We start from the raw sequence: 23,275 nt of genomic DNA, 5'->3' as shown, positions 1-23,275 counted from the left end.
GTGATTTTAGCCAGACGACCCAATGGAGAGGCGAAGTCGAACTCCCTGTCGACGACGTCGCCGTCCTCGACGTCTCGGCTGGTCCTTGCCAAGACCCGGACCCGACCTACTTTACACCTCCGGGGCTGGCTACTCGCCCCTGTAGGACCCGTCGCCCAAGTGGAGCAAGTAGCCAGCCGAGCTTCCAAAATGAGCTTCGAAAATAGTTGCGCTGTCACCAACTCATTTCTCACTTTGAAGCAAGAGATTTGATCAGCTTCGCTAGAGAGAGAGAGAGAGAAAGCTGGGGTCTTTCGCACCTCCTCCTCCTCCGCCAGCCCAGACGCAAGTCCCTCTGCCGCCGGACCCCGGTAAGCCCGCCTTCCGATCATCCTCCGAATTCTGCCGTTCTCGCGAAAGTGTCTATTTGGCTGAACACTCCGTGTCGATTTCGGGAGTCGATTGTTCTCTCGAGTCGAGCCCTTCGTTTGTAGGGTGGTGAGGTTGATGTTTCTTCGTCTTCCTCGCCTGTGTTGATTCCGGTGAAATGCCGGAAAGAAGGAAAATGTGATGCGATGTGACGTGACGTGATGTGACGTAATAGTGTTAGATCACGAGAAAATTTGCTCGCGACGGAGCTCTTGAGTGTGTGAAAAACCTAATTTGTTCAGCGTTGAAGCTGCTTGCTTTTAATCCGATTGGCTAATTCTCGCTGCCTTTTGGCTTGGTGGTTTTGTGTTGAATCTTGTGAAACTGTGCTTGTGGATGGGGGATGGGAAAAGTTATTCGAGAAGCCGGCTAAGGCGGCGGTGCATTGGGATTTGCCATTATTCTGACTATGTATTGTTCTGTCAATGCATCGCGAAAGGATTTTAACCAAATTTACACTACCTTGAAGGCTGCTTGATGTAAAAGAAAAAAATAAATAAATTATGTGAATATACATATTGTAGATTGTCTTGAAGTGAGGTATTTGTAATAGAAAGTAAATCTTCATCTTGTTTCGGTTATCTTATAAGCAAGCAAGTGGGATTTACTTCATTTTCACTTGTCTGTGTCAAAGCAACTCGTTCCATAATTAGAAAATGTTTGCTCATTGTAGTTATATCAATTGTATTACCTAATTAGAATACGTTGTCATATGTCATTTGTACGCTAAGATCTATTTCATGGAGCTCGAAACTCTCTTCTTTTTTGTTTTCAAATTTGTTCACATACTGTAGGTGAAAAACCTGTAGAAGACGGAGCTCAACTTTCATCGGTTCCCATTCACATCGTTAGTTGTGCAACTCAACTTCCAGCTGAATTTCTGGAACCCTCTTCTGATAGGCAATTAGTGATTGGTTTTGATTGTGAGGGTGTTGACCTATGTTGCTATGGCAGGCTTTGTATCATGCAGGTATGTAGTCCTTTTCAACGATGTTGACATTTCATTGAGACATCCAGCATCATTTATCATATATAGAGTGATGATTAACATCAAACATGAACCACATGATTTGCATTTTCACCTTTTTGATAAGATGTAAATATGACATCACTAACACTTTCGCTTTCCTACAGACGCCCTATCACCCATATTGAAGAATAGATAAGCATAATATACAGACAGATGGTTTGCAAATGGGGGTAGAGTCACATAATTAAACTAAAATGTAACAATTGGGCTCACGTAATGTTAATGTTCAGCTAATAGGTTATGTAATTTCAATATTCAATGGCAGAGCCAGAGAATTATATGCGTGTGTACATACACAGATCATCTGATTTTATCCTAAGTGAATGTATGAAGTAATGTGGTAGGTCTTGTCCATTGTAGGAATAATTTTATGTGTCCAGTTCATATATGCTGTTTAGAAGCAATTGGATCCTATTTTCCATGCTGTGTTGCTTCCTTAGTCTCTTTCTGTTCATTGAATGTTGAATGTCCTTTAGGTTTTCGTGCTTGTAATCAAGTAGAGTTTCCAATAGTTCCACCTAAGAACTCATTTTTTTTGGAAAATTAGAGTTCTTTTCTGATGATTCAAGCATTGTGTAATCTGCAGCTAGCTTTTCCAGATGCTATATATTTGGTTGATGCCATTCAGGGAGGTGAGATGCTCATGAAAGCTTGCAAGCCTGCACTCGAGTCTATGTACGTCACCAAAGTTATTCATGACTGCAAACGAGATAGTGAGGTCTCTAACTGGTTTTATTTGCTTTTGCATCTCAACCACTCTCACATACATTATGACACACGGTTCTTGTGCTTGGACATTTGATTTTGTAGGCTTTACTTCCAATTTGGCATCAAATTGAATAATGTTGTGGATACTCAGGTGAGCATTTCGTATGAAATTTCAGTCTTATGGTAGGCTTTGTCTTTCGTTTTTGCAACTTGATGCAACAATTGATTGAGGAGGCTTACTTAAGTTTATAAAATTATTGGGAATAACAAATTGTTGTGATTTAAGCAGATTGCTTACCACCTTATAGAGGAGCAAGAAGAAAGGAAGCGATTGCCCGATGATTACATATCTTTTGTCAGCCTTCTTGCAGATCCACGTTGTGGTGGTATAGTGCATCTTCTGTTATTGCTCGGGCTCTTACTTTTGGTCGGGGGGCATACTTTTTTGCATGTTCTAGGATCAAGAAAAGTACTCTGGAACAGAACTTTATGTTTCCTCTTATCTGCCTTCAACTCTTGTGTGGTTCTCACACGTCAATGTCTATGGGAACTACAATATGAAATGACATCCAAATTGCACATCATGTGGGGTGTTTTAATTTCTTCTTCTCTGGTTTTGATGCAGGCATATCTTATCTCGAGAAGGAAGAAGTTCGTATCCTCCTTAGGCAGGTGAGTTGAAGTATTTGATTAGTTGTGGTCATCGTGTGGAAGCCAGTTGTTTTTTGCCTTTGCACTCACTCCCCCAGGATTGATATCTGGTTCAGTTTTCCAAACTATGAGCTGTGATGCATCAATACTTGACACAAAAATGCTAAATACGCTACAACAAATATCTCTGTTGTTGGAGATTGCTTTGAGCTTTTGCTGCTACCAGTGCATTGCTTTTAGATCAGACCATGCTCAGGAATTATAGTTCTGATATTAAGGCTATTCAACAACAGTGAGTTCAACAGAGAGCTTGTTTTATTTTACCTACAAATGTTGTGGCAATCACAATTTTCACTCTGCAAAAGCGAATTATTAGTTGTTAATTAACTCAGAAGCAGTGTCTACCCTTCCCAAATTCTGCCGAATAGAATTTTGAATGCTAACTATTATCTCACTAGTGATCTGATCCACTAGACTCACATACTATCAGCTGAGTTACATTATGGAGTTCTTAAGCAGAAGCCAATCAAGAGATGATAATTTTTTTAGTATGGTTCATTAGTTCGGAGTAAATGGCCAGTTAAAAAATAACTCCAGTTTGAACAAATATATTAGTTTACATGTTGGTGATTGTTTCATTTATATGATAGCTCCAGTTGCTCTAACTATGCTCGTGACTACTAATGTGCACCTTTTACATAGCCGCACGATGTGCCCAGTGCAAAATATTCTTTTGCCTTTCACTAATATGCGTGTTTCATTTACAGGACCCTAAGTTCTGGACATACAGACCATTTTCTGAAATGATGATACGTGCAGCTGCAGATGATGTTCGATTTCTTGTTTACATCTATCGCAAGATGATGGAGAAACTGAATCCACGATCCTTGTAGTATCTGGCAGTTGGCAGTGCTCTTTATTGTCGGTGTTTTTGTATCAATGACAATAATTATGCTGATTGGCCATCTTTGCCTCCGATGCCAGGTTTAAAAATTACAGATAAAAATTTTTGGACTAGCTTTTGTTTATTCTGTATTTTTTGGTAACTGCTAGATGCATCGTGTGGGGAACTAGTGCTTGCACTTGTTGACTTTGTCACCCCATCCTTCTAAGTCATTCTAGGGTTTCTGCTGGTATTTAATATGCTCTGAATTAGGATTGAGATGTGGAATTGTTCAAAAGATAGAAGGTTGGTGCAACTTTTTTTCCTGTCTTCAAATTGGAGCAGACATCAATGACAATTTAGATCGTACAGATGGGTGGAGATTTCCAGTGAATGACTTCCTGAGGTGCTTTTTCAGAGCTCAGCGAAGTTAACTTGGATAGTATAATGGTTGCTTAACGTGGCTGGCATAAATCAAAACCACTATTTTCAGGGCCATTAATGTCTTCTTCAAGTGATGTTGCTTTCTACATTGCATGGTCGCATCAAATTTAAGTTCCAATTTTTTTAAAGTCCTAAATGTGCAATATAGAGATGTTACTTTAGCTTAGTACCATGTCTTTGTTGAGATAAGGTGCCACCTTTTAACTAGGCTTGTAGAAATTGCTTTGCTTGTGGATATGTCATCTTATGATTCAGTTTTTAATGCTAATATTTTATTTTTCAACATGAAAATAATCATCAGATTTTGTTGTTAATGACTCGGGATGCATCACTTGCAGGTGGCATAGTATTATAAAAACGAGTTAATATGAGAATGTCAAAAGAGTTTTGTACTTTGAATGCTAAAACAAGAGCCTTGACTCGAGGACTAATTTCAGAGTACTTCACGTGTAGATGACATGTCAGCAGCGGAAAATGCTCCAGAGGACGAAATCCTCTCTGTTCTTGATGTTCCACCCGGAAAGATGGGACGTGTTATTGGAAGGAGTGGAGCTTCAATAATGTCTGTTAAGGAATCTTGCAAGTAGATCTCTCTCTCTCTCTGCACCTGTGTGCTGTCATGACTATCTGTCCTGTTGAAAATACATGTCTGTTAAAATACGGACACTTTCAGCTGTTTAAATGATGAAGGGCTGTTTTCGACCCGACGCCCGATACATCTAGACTGCCATCACTTGTTTCTTCTTGCTCGGTTGTCTTCTTGCTGTTGGCCAGCCCGTATGGCTCGGCCGAGCGCCCTAGGATCACCATAGCGAGATATTAACGGTACGGTAAAAAGATGGATAGAATTTGTGCACCTGATTTGGATTCCATCGGCCTGGATGCGGAAATGACGATGAACCGGTGCCGTAGGTCTTCTCCCCTGTCACCCCCGAAGTCCCGGCGCTATGAGACCGCCTCAGCCAACTCACGGAAGCCTTAGGTGAGTTTGAGAGCGTTTGAGAGAGATTGGAGAGAGTTAGGTGCAGAGGAGGAACCTGCAGCTCTATTTATAGAGTTTCCAACCAAGCCCTCTCATAACGGGCCGGGCCGAACTCGGCCCACACAAACCGGGCCCATATCCGACCAATTAAGAAACCTTATATCCAAACTTATTAGACCAAACCCGTAAGCGGGTAATAACAATCTCAATTAATGTAACCCACATCAGGAAAACGTTACATTCTCCCACTTGGGCTATATTAATTGAAATCGTACCTTATGTGCACCTTTATTTGGTCTATGGATAATTCTTAATAGTCAATCCGATCCCATAAAGTTTCAAACACCGAATCATGGCGGTAACTGCATGTAATCACGCAGAGCCTTCCATGGTCACAAGTGCCTTAGACTTTACTGATATGGATTCGATATGGTTGTGTGGCAAACGGATGACACCTCATAAAAAGTGATATCTCATGCGTCATCCCCTTTGTCAGTCCTCATTCTCTTTCCTTAAGTGTCACAAAAACCTGATGTGTCACTAGAGAATATCTTTATGGTTCCAATGAACCTACATATGTCTTATCCTTATTGTTAACATTACTTTATGTGTCATAAGACATATCCTTAAGGCCAATTGTAATAGCCTGAATTTCGATGTAATTCCGGGATCAATAAATTGACCATATTTCGCATTTCATTTTAGTAAGTCTCGCCCAGAGCTGATCACTCTCGGGACACTAACCAATAGGGTATGGCTAACTAGAAAAATGGTACGTGGACCAGGGACCCGATCGTGAATTGGGCACCGATCTCGAGAAATGACGAGAGAATATTATGAACCAGTATGGACTGATCTTAGGAAAGGTAACGGATTTGGTTTGGCCAAGGCCAACGATGTACCATCGGATCGCAGGTGATTCTGCAAGACCGAAAGTACACGTGGCCAACTAGTCTTGAACTTGAACCGAGCAATCGTGACCTTTGGAACTAATGATAATTTCTCATTCTCTCAATGATCGAGACCATTACGATATGGATAGCCCTAGGTCGATACGCGTAACTCCTAAACACCGCCGTTAGTGAGAGACCCGAAATTGAAAGTTTAGCGAGTTTTGTTCACGGAATTGAGCCCGGATTTCGAGGTCGATTTTCGAAGGCTTAAGAGACTATTTTTGGGAATCTGACGTCATATTACGCTGGCCACACACGTTTGGGGTTAGTACGAGTGAAAATTGGAATTTCGGTCCGGGGGTGAGAAATTACGGTTTTGCCCCTGTGGGCACCAAGGCCAGATTCGGAGGCCGTTTGAGGTTATTTTTCGCGGCCAATGTCATTTTGGGGTGGCCACGCACATTTAGAGTGGTTTTGGCCAAAAAGTGGAATATCGACAAAAATTGGAAAAATAATATTATTTTATTCCCGAAACTTTGCAGTCAGTTTTCGAGGACTTAAAAAGCGAATTTTGCGATTCCGACGCCATATTATGTTGGCCACGCACATATGGAACGCGTGTGTGCGAAAATTGGAATTTTGACCCGGGACCGAAAAATTACCAAAATGCCCTTGGACCCATTTTTGGTAATTTCGAATTTTGGATTTAATTAGGGGACTAACCAAGGTGAGTTAGGGATAAACCAGGTCTGGTCAGCTTGGGTTAAGGACCAATGACCATTTTACCCCTAAATAATTGGATAAGAAGGAATTATAGCCATTGGATCAAGGGCAAAATTGTCCAATAGCCCTAGATCTTGACACTTGGAATCCACTCACCCATTGTTGACTCACTTGGACCAGACCATTTCTCTCTCTCGTGAGATTCATTCGGTCATTTCCCCAGAAAATCTTCTTCTTCTCTTCCGTTTCCGGTTCTCAGCTTCACGTTCGCATTTTCCTCGGTACTCGTTCACGCCGGAACAAGCACTAAATGGAGCCGCTGAGGCCACCTACCACCGCACGCCACAGCACCCTTGGACCTTCCTCTCACCTGTTCGGCCATCCACAGTCCCATTTCCAGCCCAAACAGAACAAAACCAGCAGCAAATCGCCTCCGCCGGTGTCGCCGCGGACCGCCGGCTTGCACCCGAACGCCGCCGTCGATCCTTACCGCGGTCGGTGATCGACCGCCCGTTCCCGTCGTCCCGAGTCGTTAATAGGCGAGTATAAACCCCTAAACCCTTAATTAGTTTAATTGTGCATTTTTAGGGGTTAATTAGGCCTAATTGAGGGTTAATTAGGTTTAATTGTGCGTGTGATGTTTTGTATGGGTCATTAGGATCTAATGAGATGTTTTAATGGTGGATTAAGGCCCAAAACAGCCCATGTTCTGGTACTGTTCACTGAGTACCGAAATTGTGTATTTTTGTCTAAGTTTTGTACTAATTGAGTTCAATGGTTAATGACTTAGAATTGGACATTTTAGGGGCTAATTAAGCTTATTTGAAGCTTAAGTAAGTGTATTTGGTAGTCGGGTGATTAGGGTATGTGATTAGGCCTTAATGTGATTGTTTAAGTGTGAACTAGTGACTAGGGCTTAATCGCCCGGTACTGTTTATTAGTACCGAAATTGCACAAATTTGTCTAAGTGTGGCACTAATTGAGTTCAATGATTCAAGACTTGAAATTAGGCAATTCAAGTGTTATTTGGACTTAATTGAGGCCTAATTAAGTGTATTTGGTTGTTGGGTGATTGGAGTTTGAGATTAGAGCCTAATGAGGGTGTTTAATTGTGGTTTAGTAGACAAAATGTGTCCTCCCCTGGTACTGTTCATTGAGTACCGAATTTGTGCAATTTGTCCAAGTTGAGTACTTAGTTGAGTCATTGGTTGATGGCAAGGAATTAGGCATTTTTAGGAGTTATTTAGGACTTATATAAATCCTATCTATTGACCCCGTACCATTGAGAATGAGGACTAAGTCTAATTTGCCAAGGCGGGCCTTAGGCGCATTACATTGAATTGTAATAAATGTGCGGAATCAATGTTGAATGGGTTGGGTGAGAACGGAAATAAATTGATTGTATTGAGGATGAGTTGAATGCGTCTAAATCGAGCATGAGTATGTTTGGTATATTAGTGTCGGAGATCGACCTTGAGTGCCTTGGCTTGTATTCATCTCTCGTGACATTGTGTGGCTGATTTTGTGGAGTGCGATTGGCCAATGATTGGTTTGAAATATGTGTTTGAATTGTGAATCGCACGTTGGGCCACACGGTATTAATTGGGTCAATTGAGCACGTGCTGTGATATTGAGTGATTGGATTTCATTGGCGCTCGTGGTGCATTGCATTGCATAACATGGACACGCATTGTGTATGCCAAGAGTGTGGCATGTGGTGAAATTGTGCGAGAATGCATGTCTGCCATGAGCATGTGATCACCTAAAATACCCTGAAACGTTATACGCTGGGTTCAGATAATAATAAGTTATGTGATCACCTAAGGACCTTCGGGTCGATACCGTCCTCATGCACTTTGAAGCAGGACGATGCCCGGTACGTCCGGAAGGCGACCATCCTCATGCACTTTGAAGCAGGCTCTGGTTCGCAAGGAGAACAGTGTTGCGCCTCATGCACTTTGAAGCAGGCTAGAGACACTGGGCCAGATCGGTTGCTGCGCCTCATGCACTTTGAAGCAGGCTAGACGCACCGGGCCGTGAAAAATTAATGACTCGAGTCGTAATAATAATGAATTGGGCAAGTGTGCCAGTGTGGGCCAGTGGGCCGGAGAAATGCGCATGACATGTCGACGACATTTGCATGCATGAACATGCACAGACTGGCATACGAAGGTGTGAGAATCAGTGCATGAGCATGTGATTGGCATACGGGTGATCATGCGTGCCACGTATGTGCCGTGATTATTATATGTTGATCCGTCTAACCTGCAGGGTCTAAGAATGGTTTGATTATTGTCGTGTTGTGATTATAAATATTTGTTTCCGGTCAGGAGATTGCATGTTAGCCTAGCCTAGGTTTAGGGGGTCATACTCGCTGAGATTCGTCTCACGGTTGTGTAAACCGAAACATTTTCAGACCCCCAACCGTAGGATGCCGAGGACACCACCACTTTTTGGGATGCTACATTGCATCCAGCGGTCGTTGAGCGTGCACCCCTGTGGAGACGGAGCAGATCGGAGAAGTGGCTGTTTGGTTATTCCTAGGAGTTGGTGTTTTATTTGAGTTGTTGGGAGCACTGTAAAAGAGTTTTAAAATAGTGATATAAGTATGTACATATTTTCTGCGTTGATCGTTGTTTATTGCTTGGCTATCCTTAGTCACATGCGATTTATTGTATGGGTGTATATATTTATTTATATACGTGGCTTCCGTATGTGTTTGATCTCTGATTGGGCGTTGGGTCGGCAATGCTTCCTGGGAGCGTTGCACCATAATCGACCGTCGACGGGATGTTGCGTTCCGGTAGAGTACGGGGCGTGACACCAATAACTGAATGCCCATAGCCTTTACTCAAGGTTTACACAGTACCTTAAGATTTTCACCTTATATGTGTATTTAACATGACAACAATGCATTCAGAAACACCTTATTGAATGCAAATGAGTTGATACACATCCAAAATGTTACAAAGAGTAACAGAACACAGATGTAAACTTTATTAGAGCATAAATTAAAAAAAACAGCTCCCACTAAACAACAATATCCCATGATACTCCTAAGCCCATGCTAACGACATGTCGTTCAAAAATACAAGGGCGAAGGCCTTTAGTTAGTGGATCTGCTACCATATCATCTGTGGAAATGTGCTCTACTGTGATGTCACCATCCCTGACTTTTTCCTTTATGGTCAAGTACTTGACCTCCATATGCTTAGACCCCTTGAGACCTCTGTTGTTGTTAACAAACAACACTGCAGAGTTATTGTCACAATACAACTGTATGGGCCGATCCACAAAATCAAATACGGTCAACTCCCTAATGAGGTTCCGGAGCCAAATTGCCTGAGTAGCGGCCGAAAAGCATGCTACAAACTCCGCTTGCATGGTAGAGGATGTCATTGATTTCTGTTTTTCACTTTTCCATGATACTGCACCTCCTGCTAACTTAAAGATGTAACCCGTTGTCGACTTCCTTTCATCCTAACAGCCAGTAAAGTCTGAATCCGAATACCCTACCAACTGTAGGTCTTGAACATGTCTGTAGATCAGCATATAGTCTTTTGTCCTCTTTAAATACCTCAAAACCTTCTTGGCAGCAACCCAGTGATTGTGTCCTGGATTTGACTGATATCTGCCTAGAAGTCCTGTTGCAAAAGCAATGTCTGGCCTAGTGCAAACTTGAGCATACATGATACTTCCAAGTGCACTAGCATAAGGTACATCCTTCATTTGGGTTTTCTCAACATCCGTATGAGAACACTGTGACAGACTCAGTTTATCACCCTTTATGACAGGAGCAATTCCTGGCTTGCAGTCCTGCATACTGAATCTTTCCAGAATACGATTAACATATGTTCTCTGAGACAAACCCAATACTCGGCGAGAACGATCCCTATGGATCTCAATGCCTAGGACAAACGACGCCTTATAAAGGTCCTTCATGTCAAAATCCTTCGACAACATTTGCTTTGTCTCATGTAGTAATCCAATATCACTACTCGCAAGTAAGATGTCATCTACATAGAGTATGAGAAAAATAAATTTCCTCCCACTGACCTTGCTGTATATACACTGATCCAACTTGTTCTCAACAAAACCTAATGAAGTGACAACACTGTGAAACTTCAAATACCATTGTCTAGAAGCTTGCTTGAGGCCATAAATAGACTTCTTCAATCTACACACAAGCTCACCCGAATCATCAGCTGCAAAACCTTCGGGTTGCACCATATAGACTTCCTCATCAAGGTCTCCATTTAAAAAGGCAGTCTTAACATCCATCTGGTGTAACTCCATATCAAAATGAGCTACCAATGCCATGATCACTGTGAAAGAATCCTTAGAAGATACTGGTGAAAATGTCGCCTCATAGTCTACTCCTTCTCTTTGAGTGAAACCCTTGGCTACCAGTCTGGCTTTGAATTTCTCAATCTTTCCTTTGGAGTCTCTTTTAGTCTTGTATACCCATTTGCAACCAATGGGCTTGAAACCTTTAGGTAATTCAACAAGCTCCCAAACACCATTATATTTCATAGACTGTATCTCGTCTTTCATTGCATCCACCCACATATCTGATTGAGGACAAGAAATTACATCTGAATGAGTTACTGGATCAACCACGCAGCCTATATCGTAGTCATGCTCTCCCAGATAGACCATATAATCCGGTGGTATAGCCGATCGTCTCTGCCTGATAGATCTCCTGAGTGGAGCTACTACTTCCTCATCCTGCACCTGAGGGGCTTGAAGTACTTCATCAGGAGCTGCTTAAATAACAGGATCCTGAGCCACAATAGGCTCAGTCTGTGGTGTAGGGGTCTCCATTATCATATGTACAGGTAGAGAAATCGACACTGTAGTACCTACCATATTATTATCCTCAATGGTCTGTGAGCAACTACCCTTCTCGGCTACATCAAATTCCAGAAATTTCGCTGTCTGTGATTCGACAATTCTTGTGCCTCCATGGGGACTGTAAAACCGATACCCCTTCGAATGATCTGGGTAAGATACGAAGAAACATCGAGTGGTTCTGGATTCCAACTTGCTCAATGTTGGATTGTATAACTTTACTTCTGCAGGACACCCCCAAACTTTAAGATGATTTAGGCTAGGTTTACGTCCAGTCCATAATTCAAAAGGAGTCTGTGGAACAACCTTGGTAGGAACACGATTTCGAATGTAGAGAGCTGTTCTCAAGGCTTCACCCCATAGAAAATCAGGTAAGTTCGTCCTGCTAATCATACTCCTCATCATGTCCATAAGGGTGCGATTCCGTCTTTTGACCACACCATTTTGTTCAGGACTGCCGGGCATAGTAAATTGAGCCACTATTCCAGAACCTTCCAAGTATTTGGCAAATGGCCCTTTCAGCTGTCCAGCATCGCCATGCCTGCCATAATACTCACCACCTCGGTCAGACCTGACAACCTTTATGACTTTTCCCAGCTGTTTCTCGACTTCAGTCCGAAAAATCTTGAACTTGTCAAGAGACTCAGACTTCTCATTAATCAAGAACAGATAACCATATCGGGAATAGTCGTCTGTAAATGTGATGAAATAGAAATTTCTACACAACGTTGCAGTATAGGGTCCACTGATGTCAGTGTGAATGACTTCCAACAAGTCAGAACTACGGACTGCGGTTTTTTTCTTTATCTTGGTCATCTTACCCCTACAACAGTCTACGCAAGTATCTAGGTCACTTTCAAGAGTAGGCAGGATGTTTGTCTTTATCAGTCTTTCCACTCTTTTCTTAGAAATGTAACCAAGTCGTTTATGCCACAATGCATAAGACTGTTCCTTAGGTAGAGGTCTTTTGGAAACAACCCTTTCAGCTGTATAAGCGACGTATATATCATTGGGAGATAAACACAATCTATACAATCCATTCGATATGTTGCAGCACCCAACCTTATTTGAATCAAAGAACATAGAAACCATATTGTTCTTTATTTCAAAAGAGTAGCCACAAACATCCAAACTTGATACGAAAACTAAGTTCCGTCTGAAGGAAGGCACATAAAAGGTGTTTCTTAACATCATATTAAAACCAGAATCCAAAATTAATATGACATCTCCCACGAACTCCACGTTGACTCTCTTGTTGTTTCCTATAGTGAGCTTTAATTCATCTTGATTTGGCTTCCTTCTGTTTGTGAATCCCTGTATGGTATACGCAACATGATTAGTTGCACCGCTATCTAGCCACCAAGAACTGGATGGAGCTTCTAATAGGTTGGATTCACAAACAAGTGCCAAAGAATTAATACCTGACTGCTCACGCTTGGACAATCAAGCTTTATATCTATTGCAGTCTTTCTTCATGTGACCCTTCCTCCTACAAAAGTAACAGTGAACACCATTCTTCTTCAAGGGTGTTATCTCAGGACCCAGATGGTCCAAATGACCGGTGGTTTCAGGAGTTCCTTTCTGAGTACGATTCTTGAACTTACTACTCTTCCTGCTACTGGAACTAGAGGCATAGAAAGCATGATTCCCTTTATCTTTCTTCAGTTTCTCTTCCTCTGCCACTACCCTAACTATCAGGTCATTGATCAACCACTTTTCATCTTGGGAATTATAGTTGGTCTTTATAATTCCAAACTCAGTAGGAAGGGTGTTCAAGGCTTGATGCACAATGAAGGCATCAGAAAGGATAATCTCATGAACCTTTAGTTTTGTCTGGAGGTCTACCATCCTAAGGACGTAATCCCTAACCCCACTTGAACCATCATACCTCATATTATTGAGTAACTGCATGTATGTCCCAGCCTCAGCATTAGACAAGTCACGGTTCCTTGCTTGCAAGGTTTCCATCATTTCTTTAGCAGTGCAGTCAGCTGACAAACTACTTTTCAAATGGTCCTTAATGGATCACTTCATCAGTAACAAGCAAATCCTATTGCTCTTTGCCCAGGCGGCACTCAGTGTCTTTTCCATATCCGTACTTTCAGCAGTGACATCTGCTGGCTTATCCTCAGTAAGAGTAATATGAATATCTGCCAGCTCCATACCAAACAGAAAATCCTCTTTCCATTTCTTAAAGTTTGAACCAGTAAGAACCTAAATACTTATGGAGTTGCCGTTCAGGGAGAAGGTGACTGTTAAAAACAAGCAATATCTATAATCAGCATCATATGAGTACTTTCCTGAGAGTTACACATATCATCATATAATCACCTTTGGACAGAATACATGATATGCAATTGTATACCCTCTACATTACAACGGCCATGAGAATATATTCCAATCTTTTATGAATTCACCACCTTTGGGTGTATGAACCACTAGGATCAGTCATTCCTCACGCATGCTGTATATGCATCCCTCCATGAACCAATACATAATCACCTCCTTTGGGAGTATAATAACACATTAGAACAGGAGACATCCTAACAATACGAGACTGATATTTCTCAAACTCAATCAAGTGTGCCACTTTGGCGGTCACTACCAAATTGAATTATTGAAACTCTCTCATACTAAGGATATAAGTTTTATGTCTCACATATACTATATAGATGTAATTCTAGACCGGAAGACATGGGCAATGTCTCTAAAATTACATACCATGCTAATTACATTGCTCTATACATTGATATATGTCGAACCTTATACATACTATCAATGAAACATGATCTATACGTCCTTATGACATCATATACATGTAAGATTTAATTTGTATCTCTTAAACCATAGAGAAATACAGGAAAATACGAAAATATACCCTAAAAATACGCGTATATAAGGTTCCATATGTATTTTCACATCCTTAAAAGTATCAAACATGCAAAATAAATATATCACAGTGTAGAGAATCTTTATACGAGCACGCCGGTACCTTGCATGCTCCAATCGGAGCTCGGACGCGCCCTCACGCGCCTCCTGAAGGTGCGGCGCGTGGGCCTCACGCGCCGGCGCCTAAACCGGCCAAAAAGCCGGTCCGACCGGTCTGACCGCTTACCGGTCCGACCGGTTGACCGTTTCGATCAACTGGTCGGGTCCGGGTCGGGTCAACGGGTCGGACCCTGGGTCGGGTCAACGGGTCAGATCTGGGTCGGGTCTGGGTCGGGTCCGGAGTCGGGTCGGGTCAGCCGGATCGACCCGACTCGCAGAAAACCTAGAGCGTGCGTTGCATGCGCATGGGAACACCCGCGCGTGGCCGCGCGTGTGCCGCCGGGGCTCTACGACGCCCCGGCACGTGGCGGCGCGTGCGGTCACTCCCGGCTACCCCTGGTGGCCGGCGACCACTCATTTTTCTCGTCTCGCGATGATCTATCCATCTATGTGATTTATTCTAACATTCAACGGATGAAAAAATCAAAACCACATACGAATAGTACCGAACCGTTTCTCGACTATGGCGGCTTTGATACCACATGTTGGCCAGCTCGTATGGCTTGGCCAAGCGCCCTAGGATCACCATAGCGAGATATTAACGGTACGGTAAAAAGATGGATAGAATTTGTGCACCTGATTTGGATTCCATCAGCCTGGATGCGGAAATGACGATGAACCGGTGCCGTTTCTCCCCTGTCACCCCCGAAGTCCCAGCGCTATGAGACCGCCTCAGCCAACTCACGCAAGCCTTAGGTGAGTTTGAGAGCGTTTGAGAGAGATTGGAGAGAGTTAGGTGCAGAGGAGGGACCTGTAGCTCTATTTATAGAGTTTCCAGCCAGGCCCTCTCATAACGGGCGGGCCGAACTCGGCCCACACAAGCCGGGCCCATATCCGACCAATTAAGAAACCTTATATCCAAACTTATTAAACCAAACCCGTAAGCGGGTAATAACAATCTCAATTAATGTAACCCATATCAGGAAAACGTTACACTTGCATCTCTTGTTACGATTACAAAAACCTGATGGACTCAACAATTGTCCATGGGATTACTACCTTGTCGATCAATGACACTCTGCGACAGAGTATGGATATGTTCATAGATTGCGATAGTGGCACTTGCGATTTTCCAAACTAAATATACTGAGAAAGAGAGAGAATTCTAACTCCGATATGAAATGTCCAGGCTTATATTCTCGTTTTATTGCAAACCTCTAATTCGCTATCACATTCCTCTACTGGGTCGAAACTGAGCAGAGCACCATTAAACTCGGACACTAGCTGATTCATAAAACTAATGGCCCACAGAACTTAACAACCATCCAATTCACACAAGTTACCTTTCCACGGCATTCATCGACTCTTAATACTTACAACATCATACCAGAAATGCTGTTCAGTGTCCGCACAGAAGAAACCCCAAACCGTTTCTCTTGAGACAATATACTTTTGGTGAATACTCTCAAGACAAAAAAATGAGAAGTCAAACAAGAAAAGGGAAAGAATGGACGAATTATTTCTTGAAGCTACCATACTGAGATTGGCTAGCAAAGCTTGAGAAGAAGTCGTCTCCACCGGTCGCTTGTGATGATGTAAAACCAGACGTACCAAGACCAGTCCCTATACCTGTTGGAGTTGGCGAATACTTCAAGGACCCTTGTTTCTCATACCGGGCACGCCCACATAAGCTTAGGGAAATCGAAGTATGATCCGACGACATATGACCCCTGTGCACGGAATGTAGGAGTTCGGGGGCAGCGCCCCCGACACGGGGGTCCCACTGACCGGACAGCGGGCGAGGGTTCCGTTCCCTAGTGAGCGGACGGCGACCCTGCTCGATGGTGAGCCAGCAGGGGCTCGGGGGCAGCGCCCCCGAAACAACATCGGGTTTGCTGGCCCGTTTGTTATGGGATCAAAGGGATTTTGATAGGCTCGGGCTTTGGGCCCATTTAAGTCCTATATATATTGTACTCGTATGAGAGATCATTATAACGAGTGGTTGTGGTTGTAAACCCTAAAAATCATAGTGAAATCCCTTTGCAGGACGTAGCCCTATTCGGGAGTGAACCTGGGTAAACTCGTGCATCATTTAATTTTCTTCTATTCTCTACGTGATCATTCTGATTCGGTTAGCGATACACCCCCATCAGTACCCATGGCTCTTCCCATGTAAAATGAAGTTGGGGGACCCTTATCCCTTTTCATCCGAATCATCACTTAGCCCACCAACTACACCCATATCTGCAAGTGAAACCTTCTTGGCTGCAAGTTTTTATGAGCAAACAAAACATAGCCACATTAGTAGGCTTACAGACACTTCCCAACCACAGTGTGAGTTTGTGTTATAGTACAATAGGCATAAGTTGCAATGTGTCGTGGGTGCACAAGTGTACTGAGCACAAGGGAGGGGAAACATCCATTCTACATTCCAAAAAACCAAGTACATCATCATTTTGCTAAGCCAAGAAGGTACAGCAGCAGATATATTTAAAGGAAAAAACGTGTCAGGCTGACCCAAATAATCACAATATGAGAATGAGCCAGATGACTGATTTTGCTAGAAACAACTTCAAGGTGTTCTTGCTCCCCCAATAGGACACAATGACTTGAAAGAATTCACAGAACTTCAGCATTTGCACAATTTGTATTCCATGACATATAAATTGCTTCTATAAACGACCCCTGATAATTCGAAGAGATTGCTAATTAAACCAGATACATCTATACCACCCATTTATTTTTGTATTTAAGTTGAATGTGTAAGAGTTATAAGATATGAGGCCAGGGAACAACTGCAATGCCACAAGACGAGCTTAGATATACTTACGAGCATATATATTAAGATCAATCAGTCCACGGCTGAGGGAATCTGCCCAAATTCCAGACTTGACATGGAATGCGTCCTTCTTTGGTTGTGGATTCAAGATAGCTGAAGCTTTCTTACTTGAGTCACTCATGTTGGAATCATCGACGGGGTTTTGGGAAGGTCCTGCTGATGTTGAATCAGAACTGAAAGTGAATGAGCCAAAAGGATTAGAGCTGTCAAAATTGTTCGTGGAACAAAGAAGAAATGGATCCACTATAGGGTTAGTGGGAACAGATTGTATGGGCTTGGTTTCAGGTTGAGTAACCGGAGCTGGCGCAGCAAAGAGGTCAACCTGTGCAGAAACTGCAGAAGAGACAGCATGTGCAGAAGCAAATAGATCTACCTCAGTCCGCAAAAGAATTCATATAATCAACACATGCGCAAAATCATCGACGTTAGCTTGTGACTGAAAATAGAGTAGTTGCCCCTAAGAGATCAAATTCTTCCTTGCAGTGAAAGGATAGCAAGAGTGAGTTACAGAGCCAGTAGTAAGCAGCATCAGATAGTCCACAATTTAAAAACTTAAGAGTATCTCACCTTCTTCTCAGATGATTCTACCGAAGGAGGTGCCGAAACAAAACTTGCATCAGCAAAAAGGTCAAGCTCAGATGAATTTTCATTGAAGGAAGAAGCATTAGTCAGAACAGATATTAGTGCATCCAACAGATCTCCAATCAAGTCCTGCCCAAAAAGATCCACTTGTTTTGCATTTCCAGCACTGGACTCTGCAAAAATTTAAGCTAACTGTCAGGAGATAGCAAATAGCCTCCAGTAATTTAGTATAATGTTTCATTCTTTGATGCCATATGCAAAAGATGTCTTACCTTCACAATATTGTCTGCGTACTTCATCACTGAGAAAGAGAGAGAGAGAGGGAAAAGTGTGTTTTGTATTCACCGATAGTGTCCAATACATATACCAAAAATAAGTCATAAAGGCCCTAATGACCACTTTACCCTTTTTCTACTCTTAACACTCCCCCTCAAGCTGGAGCATATATATTAATCATGCCCAGCTTGTTACAAATATATTCTATCCTCCCATTACCCAAATGTTTAGTAAAAATGTCTGCAAGTTGTTCACCGGTTCGAATATGATTGGGAATGATCATTCCACTCTGCAACTTTTTCTGAATAAAGTGACAATCAACCTCAATGTGTTTTGTTCTCTCATGAAACACAAGGTTAGAAGCTATATGCACTGCAGCTTTATTGTCACACCATAGAGTCATGGGTACTAAAAGCTTTGAAGCCTATCTCAGTTAATAACTACTGAATCCACACTAATTCACATGTCACTTGTGCCATGGCTCTATATTCTGACTCAGCGCTTGAGCGGGCAACAACATTTTGTTTCTTACTTTTCCATGATACTAGATTTCCTCCAACCAAGGTACAATAGCCAGTAGTTGATCTCTTATCATCTGGAGACCCTGCCCAATCAACATCGGAGAATCCTTCGACTCTACTATGACCATGATTTTGGTAAACAATTCCTTTCCCTGGAGTCTTTTTCAAGTACCTCAATATCCGAATAACTGCATCCCAATGAGATGTACGAGGAGAAGACAGAAACTGGCTTACCACACTAACTGGAAAGGTAATGTCTGATCGAGTGACTGTGAGATAATTCAGCTTACCTACCAGTCTCCTGTATCTCTCAGGGTTATCAAGAATTTCTCCTCCCTCAGCAACTAGTTTGACCCTTTGTTCTATGGGTGAATCAAGAAGCTTTGACCCCAACATACTTGTTTCATTGAGCAAATCCATCATATATTTTCTTTGTGATAGAACAATACCTTTCTGTGACTGAGCAACTTCAATTCCTAGGAAATACTTCAATCTTCCTAAATCCTTAGTCTGAAACTGTTGCTGAAGATAGATCTTTAGTTCAGCTATACCAATCAAATCATCTCCTGTGATGATAATATCATCAACATACACAATCAAGAACAATTTGCCTCCCCGTGACTATTTATAAAAGAAAGAATGATCATTTCCACATCTAGATAGTCCAAAAGAAAGTACAGCCTCAAAAAATCTTCCAAACCATGCCCGTGGGGATTGCTTCAAACCATATAAAGACTTTCTTAATTTGCAAACCATAACCCCAGACTCCCCTTGAGCAACAAACCGCGGAGGTTGCTCCATATAAACTTCCTCATGGAGAGTACCATGCAAGAAGGCATTCTTAACATCAAGCTGAAATAAGGGCCAATTATATGTGGCAGCAAGGGATATCAAAATACGAACTGAAGTAAGTTTGGCAACAGGAGAAAAAGTATCTAGATAGTCAACCCCATACACCTGAGCATACCCTTTTGCAACAAGTCGTGCTTTTAAACGAGCCAGAGAACCATCGGGATTGACTTTCACAGCAAATACCCAACGACAACCAATAATAGTGTTGGTTGAAGGAAGAGGTACCAAGTCCCAAGTTTGATTAAATTGGAGAGCCTTTAATTCTTCTTCCATTGCTGTCCTCCGGCCAGAATTTTGTAATGCCTCAGATACAGACTTGGGGATTGGATATTGGTCCATAGTAGATAAAAAGGATCGAAAAAGAAGAGACACAGAAGAATATGAGATGAAGTTTGCAATAGAGTGTTGAGTACGAGTACGTGTACCTTTGCGATAAGCAATAGGGAGATCAAGATCAGATACAAGAGGAGGGTCAGCTAATGGCGGATCTGGAGCAAAAGATGACGTAGTGGTGTCTGGAGGAACGGGGGAAATAATAGCTACTCGAGGACATCGAGTATAAACCTGGAGAGGAGGAGGTTCCTGTGTAGAGACTGGTGAAGTGGTTGGAGCGGTTGACCGAAGGGTAGTCACATAGACGTCTTCATCCAACTCAATAACAGAAATTGGAACATCATGATAAGGAGTGGATTCAAAAAATGAAACATCAGCAGTTATAAAGTATTAGTAATGGAGAATAACAACGATATCCCTTTTGAGTACGAGAATAACCCAAAAACATACACTTGATTGCCTTGGGATCAAGTTTCGATACTCCAGGTCGATGATCACGAATAAAACAGACAACCAAAAATACGGGGTGGTAAGACAAAAAGTGACTCATTAGAAAACAAAAGAGGGCATGCGATTAATGAGATGTCATGCAGTTAGAACAACATTAGACCAAAAGGTTTTAGGAACCTTCATTTCAAACAACATGGATCTAGTAACATCCAATAAGTGTCTATTCTTTCTTTCAGCAACACCATTCTACTGTGGTGTATCAGGACAGGAAGATTCATGGATCATACCATATTGAGTCATAAAATCAGAAAATGGTGCAGAAAAGTACTCTTTAGCGTTATCAGAACGCAAAACTTTAACCTGCACACCAAATTGTGTATGAATTTCATATACAAATGCACGAAATATAGAAAACAATTATGAACGATTTTTCATTAGATATAACCAAGTGACCTTGGAATATTCATCAACAAAAGTAACAAAATATTTGAAACCCAAATTGGAAGCCACATGACAAGGACCCCAAATATCTGAATGAACTAACAAAAAAGGGGACGCTACTCGTTTAATGACTCGTGGCGGGTAACTAATACGATGTAATTTGCCAAGTTGGCATGACTCACACTCTAAACTAGAAATGGATCTAAAACTAGAATCTAACTTCTGAAGGCTATGTAGAGAAGGATGACCAAGGCGACAATGGATCTGATGTAAGGATGCAACACTAGGACATGCAATGGAAGGAGCGTCTTCAAGTACATACAACCCCTTTGCCTCACGTCCTCTACCAATCGTCCTCTTCGTAGCCAGATCCTGAAAAATACAAGAGTCAGGGTAGAATGTTACTGAACACCGAAAGTTTTTGGTTAATTTACTGACAGACATGAGGTTAAATGGATATTGAGGAAGGTAAAGCACCGAGGACAATGGCAAGGAAGGAGTTGGATAAACTGTGCCAACCCCCTTAACATATGTAGATGATCCATTGGCTATAGTTACCATGGATGAAGATGAAGTAAAAGAGGAAAATATACCTGAAAGACCTGACATGTGGTCAGAAACCCTTGAATCAATGATCCAAGGACGAGAAGCAGTTGAAGGGCATGCGGTAGCTTTACCTGTCTGTACCAAAGTAGCAGTGGAAGAAGCGGGCTATGAAATCTGTGACTGGGTATACCGTGCAAACTCCTCATCAGACATAACAACTACCTTGCCTTCAAAAGACTATGGAGAAGAATCAGTACCAGAAGCAGTATGTGCAAACTGTTGTTACTGCCTTGATCTTCCATGTAGCTTGTAACAAAATTTTTGAATATGGCTAGAGTTGCCACAATAATGACAAATCCGTATGACCCCTGAGTTGTTGGTAGACACATTCTGTTGGCCTTGGCCTCTCCCTGTTCCTTCACCTCGGCCTCCCCCTCGACCACCACGTCCACTACTATATCCTTCACGATTTCCTTCATCACTCCTACTACCACTACCCGATCGAGATTAAAACACAAGAGCTGAATTATCTGCCATAGATGTAATATCCTGAGGAGACTCATGAGATACCCGAAGTACTGAGCAAACGTATCGGTGAGTGATGCGATAGCCTCTCCTCCAAGAATCTGAGACCTAACAGTTTCATATTCAGGACCAATGCCTGCTAGAAATGCCATTACAGCCAATTGTTCTCTTTGAAGTTTCATTTGCTGAACATTGGCTGAAATGGGAAGAACAACATTCAACTCCTCATACATTCTCTTAAACTCAGCAAAGTATTGCGTAATAGGACGTCCCTTCCTTTCATATCGGTAAAACTCCCGCGATAACTCATAAACTCGTGACAAGTTATTTTGGCCAGAATATAATACATCCAAATACTCCCACATTTCTTTGACCATGTCAATATGGGTTACTAGATCAACTATATTATTTTCCATAGCGTTTAAGATCTGACCAAGGATGCATGCATCAACAATATCCCAATTTGCATCATTTTCGGGTTTTGGCTCAGTTATGTGTCTAAGCTGATTCCTACCTGTCAAAGTGAGCTTTACAATTTTCTTCCACTGATGAAAGTTAGAACTACCCACAAGCTTCTTATCAGTAACTCGATTAGACGAAGAGGACATCACCTCAGTCATCACAGGATTATTCTTCTCAGAATCACCCATTTTTCAGCAACAATAAGAGGATTCTCACTCCAAGCACCTCAATCTTAACCACAACAATTCAGCAATCCAACAGACCGTATATTGGCACAACAATTCAACACACTAGCTCCCAAGGCTTGTCAACGTTATTAGCATTCCCCTACAACTCCACCAATCAATAAACCATAAGCCGATTGATCAAACACCCATAATCTAAGGTCTAACAACCAAGTAATCTAACCTGGCCAGACCTCGAAACTTCAATAGAGTCAATCACATCAATGGCGAGCCACCAGAGGAGTCACCAAGCCACAATCTACCACATCACTTCACGACCGCAAGAGCCGGGAGTCACCGAGCCACAAGAAGACCTTCAATCACATCAATGGTGAGGAAACCTCCGGTCACCGAGCTTGCGTGACTCGGACGACCTGAATCACGCGAGCTGGACCCCCGTGCGAGCTTAGGTTGCGTGGCTGGAGCCCCGCGCGAGCTAGATTGTGCGAGCTGGAGCCCCGCGCGAGTTGGGGTTGCTGGCGACGGGTTGTTCCGGCGAGCTGGGTTGCGCGGCTAGAGCCTCGCGCAAGCTGAGGTCGCCGGCAACGGGTTGTTCCTACGAGCTTGGTCGCGAGTATGGGGGAGAGGTTTAGGTACCAGACTCTGATACCATGAGAAAGAGAGAGAGAGGGAAAAGTGTGTTTTGTATTCACCGATAGTGTC

General features: G+C 42.4%; 1 protein-coding gene and 1 pseudogene across 1 annotated transcript; one reads left to right on the top strand and one right to left on the bottom strand.

Moving 5' to 3' along the window:
* Positions 1-200: 200 nt before the first annotated feature.
* LOC115662176 (uncharacterized) lies at positions 201-4,711 on the top strand (annotated as a pseudogene).
* Positions 4,712-15,879: 11,168 nt separating this feature from the next.
* Positions 15,880-18,345, bottom strand: LOC130135918 (clathrin interactor EPSIN 1-like). The gene is made up of 5 exons (XM_056305784.1): positions 18,255-18,345; positions 17,968-18,155; positions 17,392-17,773; positions 16,718-16,826; positions 15,880-16,190 (listed from the first exon to the last, which is right to left on the bottom strand). The coding sequence occupies exons 1-4, from the start codon at positions 18,343-18,345 to the stop codon at positions 16,756-16,758; spliced, it is 732 nt and encodes a 243-aa protein (XP_056161759.1). The 3' UTR covers positions 15,880-16,190; positions 16,718-16,755.
* Positions 18,346-23,275: the final 4,930 nt, after the last annotated feature.

The sequence above is a fragment of the Syzygium oleosum genome, unplaced genomic scaffold, assembly GCF_021117445.2.
Source record: "Syzygium oleosum isolate NSW1041296 unplaced genomic scaffold, Sole_v2.1 Sole_v2.39, whole genome shotgun sequence".
NCBI classification, from domain to species: Eukaryota; Viridiplantae; Streptophyta; class Magnoliopsida; order Myrtales; family Myrtaceae; genus Syzygium; species Syzygium oleosum.
Note: the sequence above shows the minus strand (reverse complement) of the source record. Positions and strands in the feature narration are given on the sequence as shown.

Bases quoted from the DNA above. Each gene is read 5' to 3' on its own strand.
- LOC130135918 (XM_056305784.1), bottom strand. From the start codon at position 18,345: ATGTATTGGACACTATCGGTGAATACAAAACACACTTTTCCCTCTCTC. The intron at 18,156-18,254 runs GTAAGACATCTT...AAATTTTTGCAG, and splicing joins ACGCAGACAATATTGTGAAG to AGTCCAGTGCTGGAAATGCA. The intron at 16,827-17,391 runs GTAAGTATATCT...AAAAACTTGCAG, and splicing joins TGATCTTAATATATATGCTC to CCAAGAAGGTTTCACTTGCA.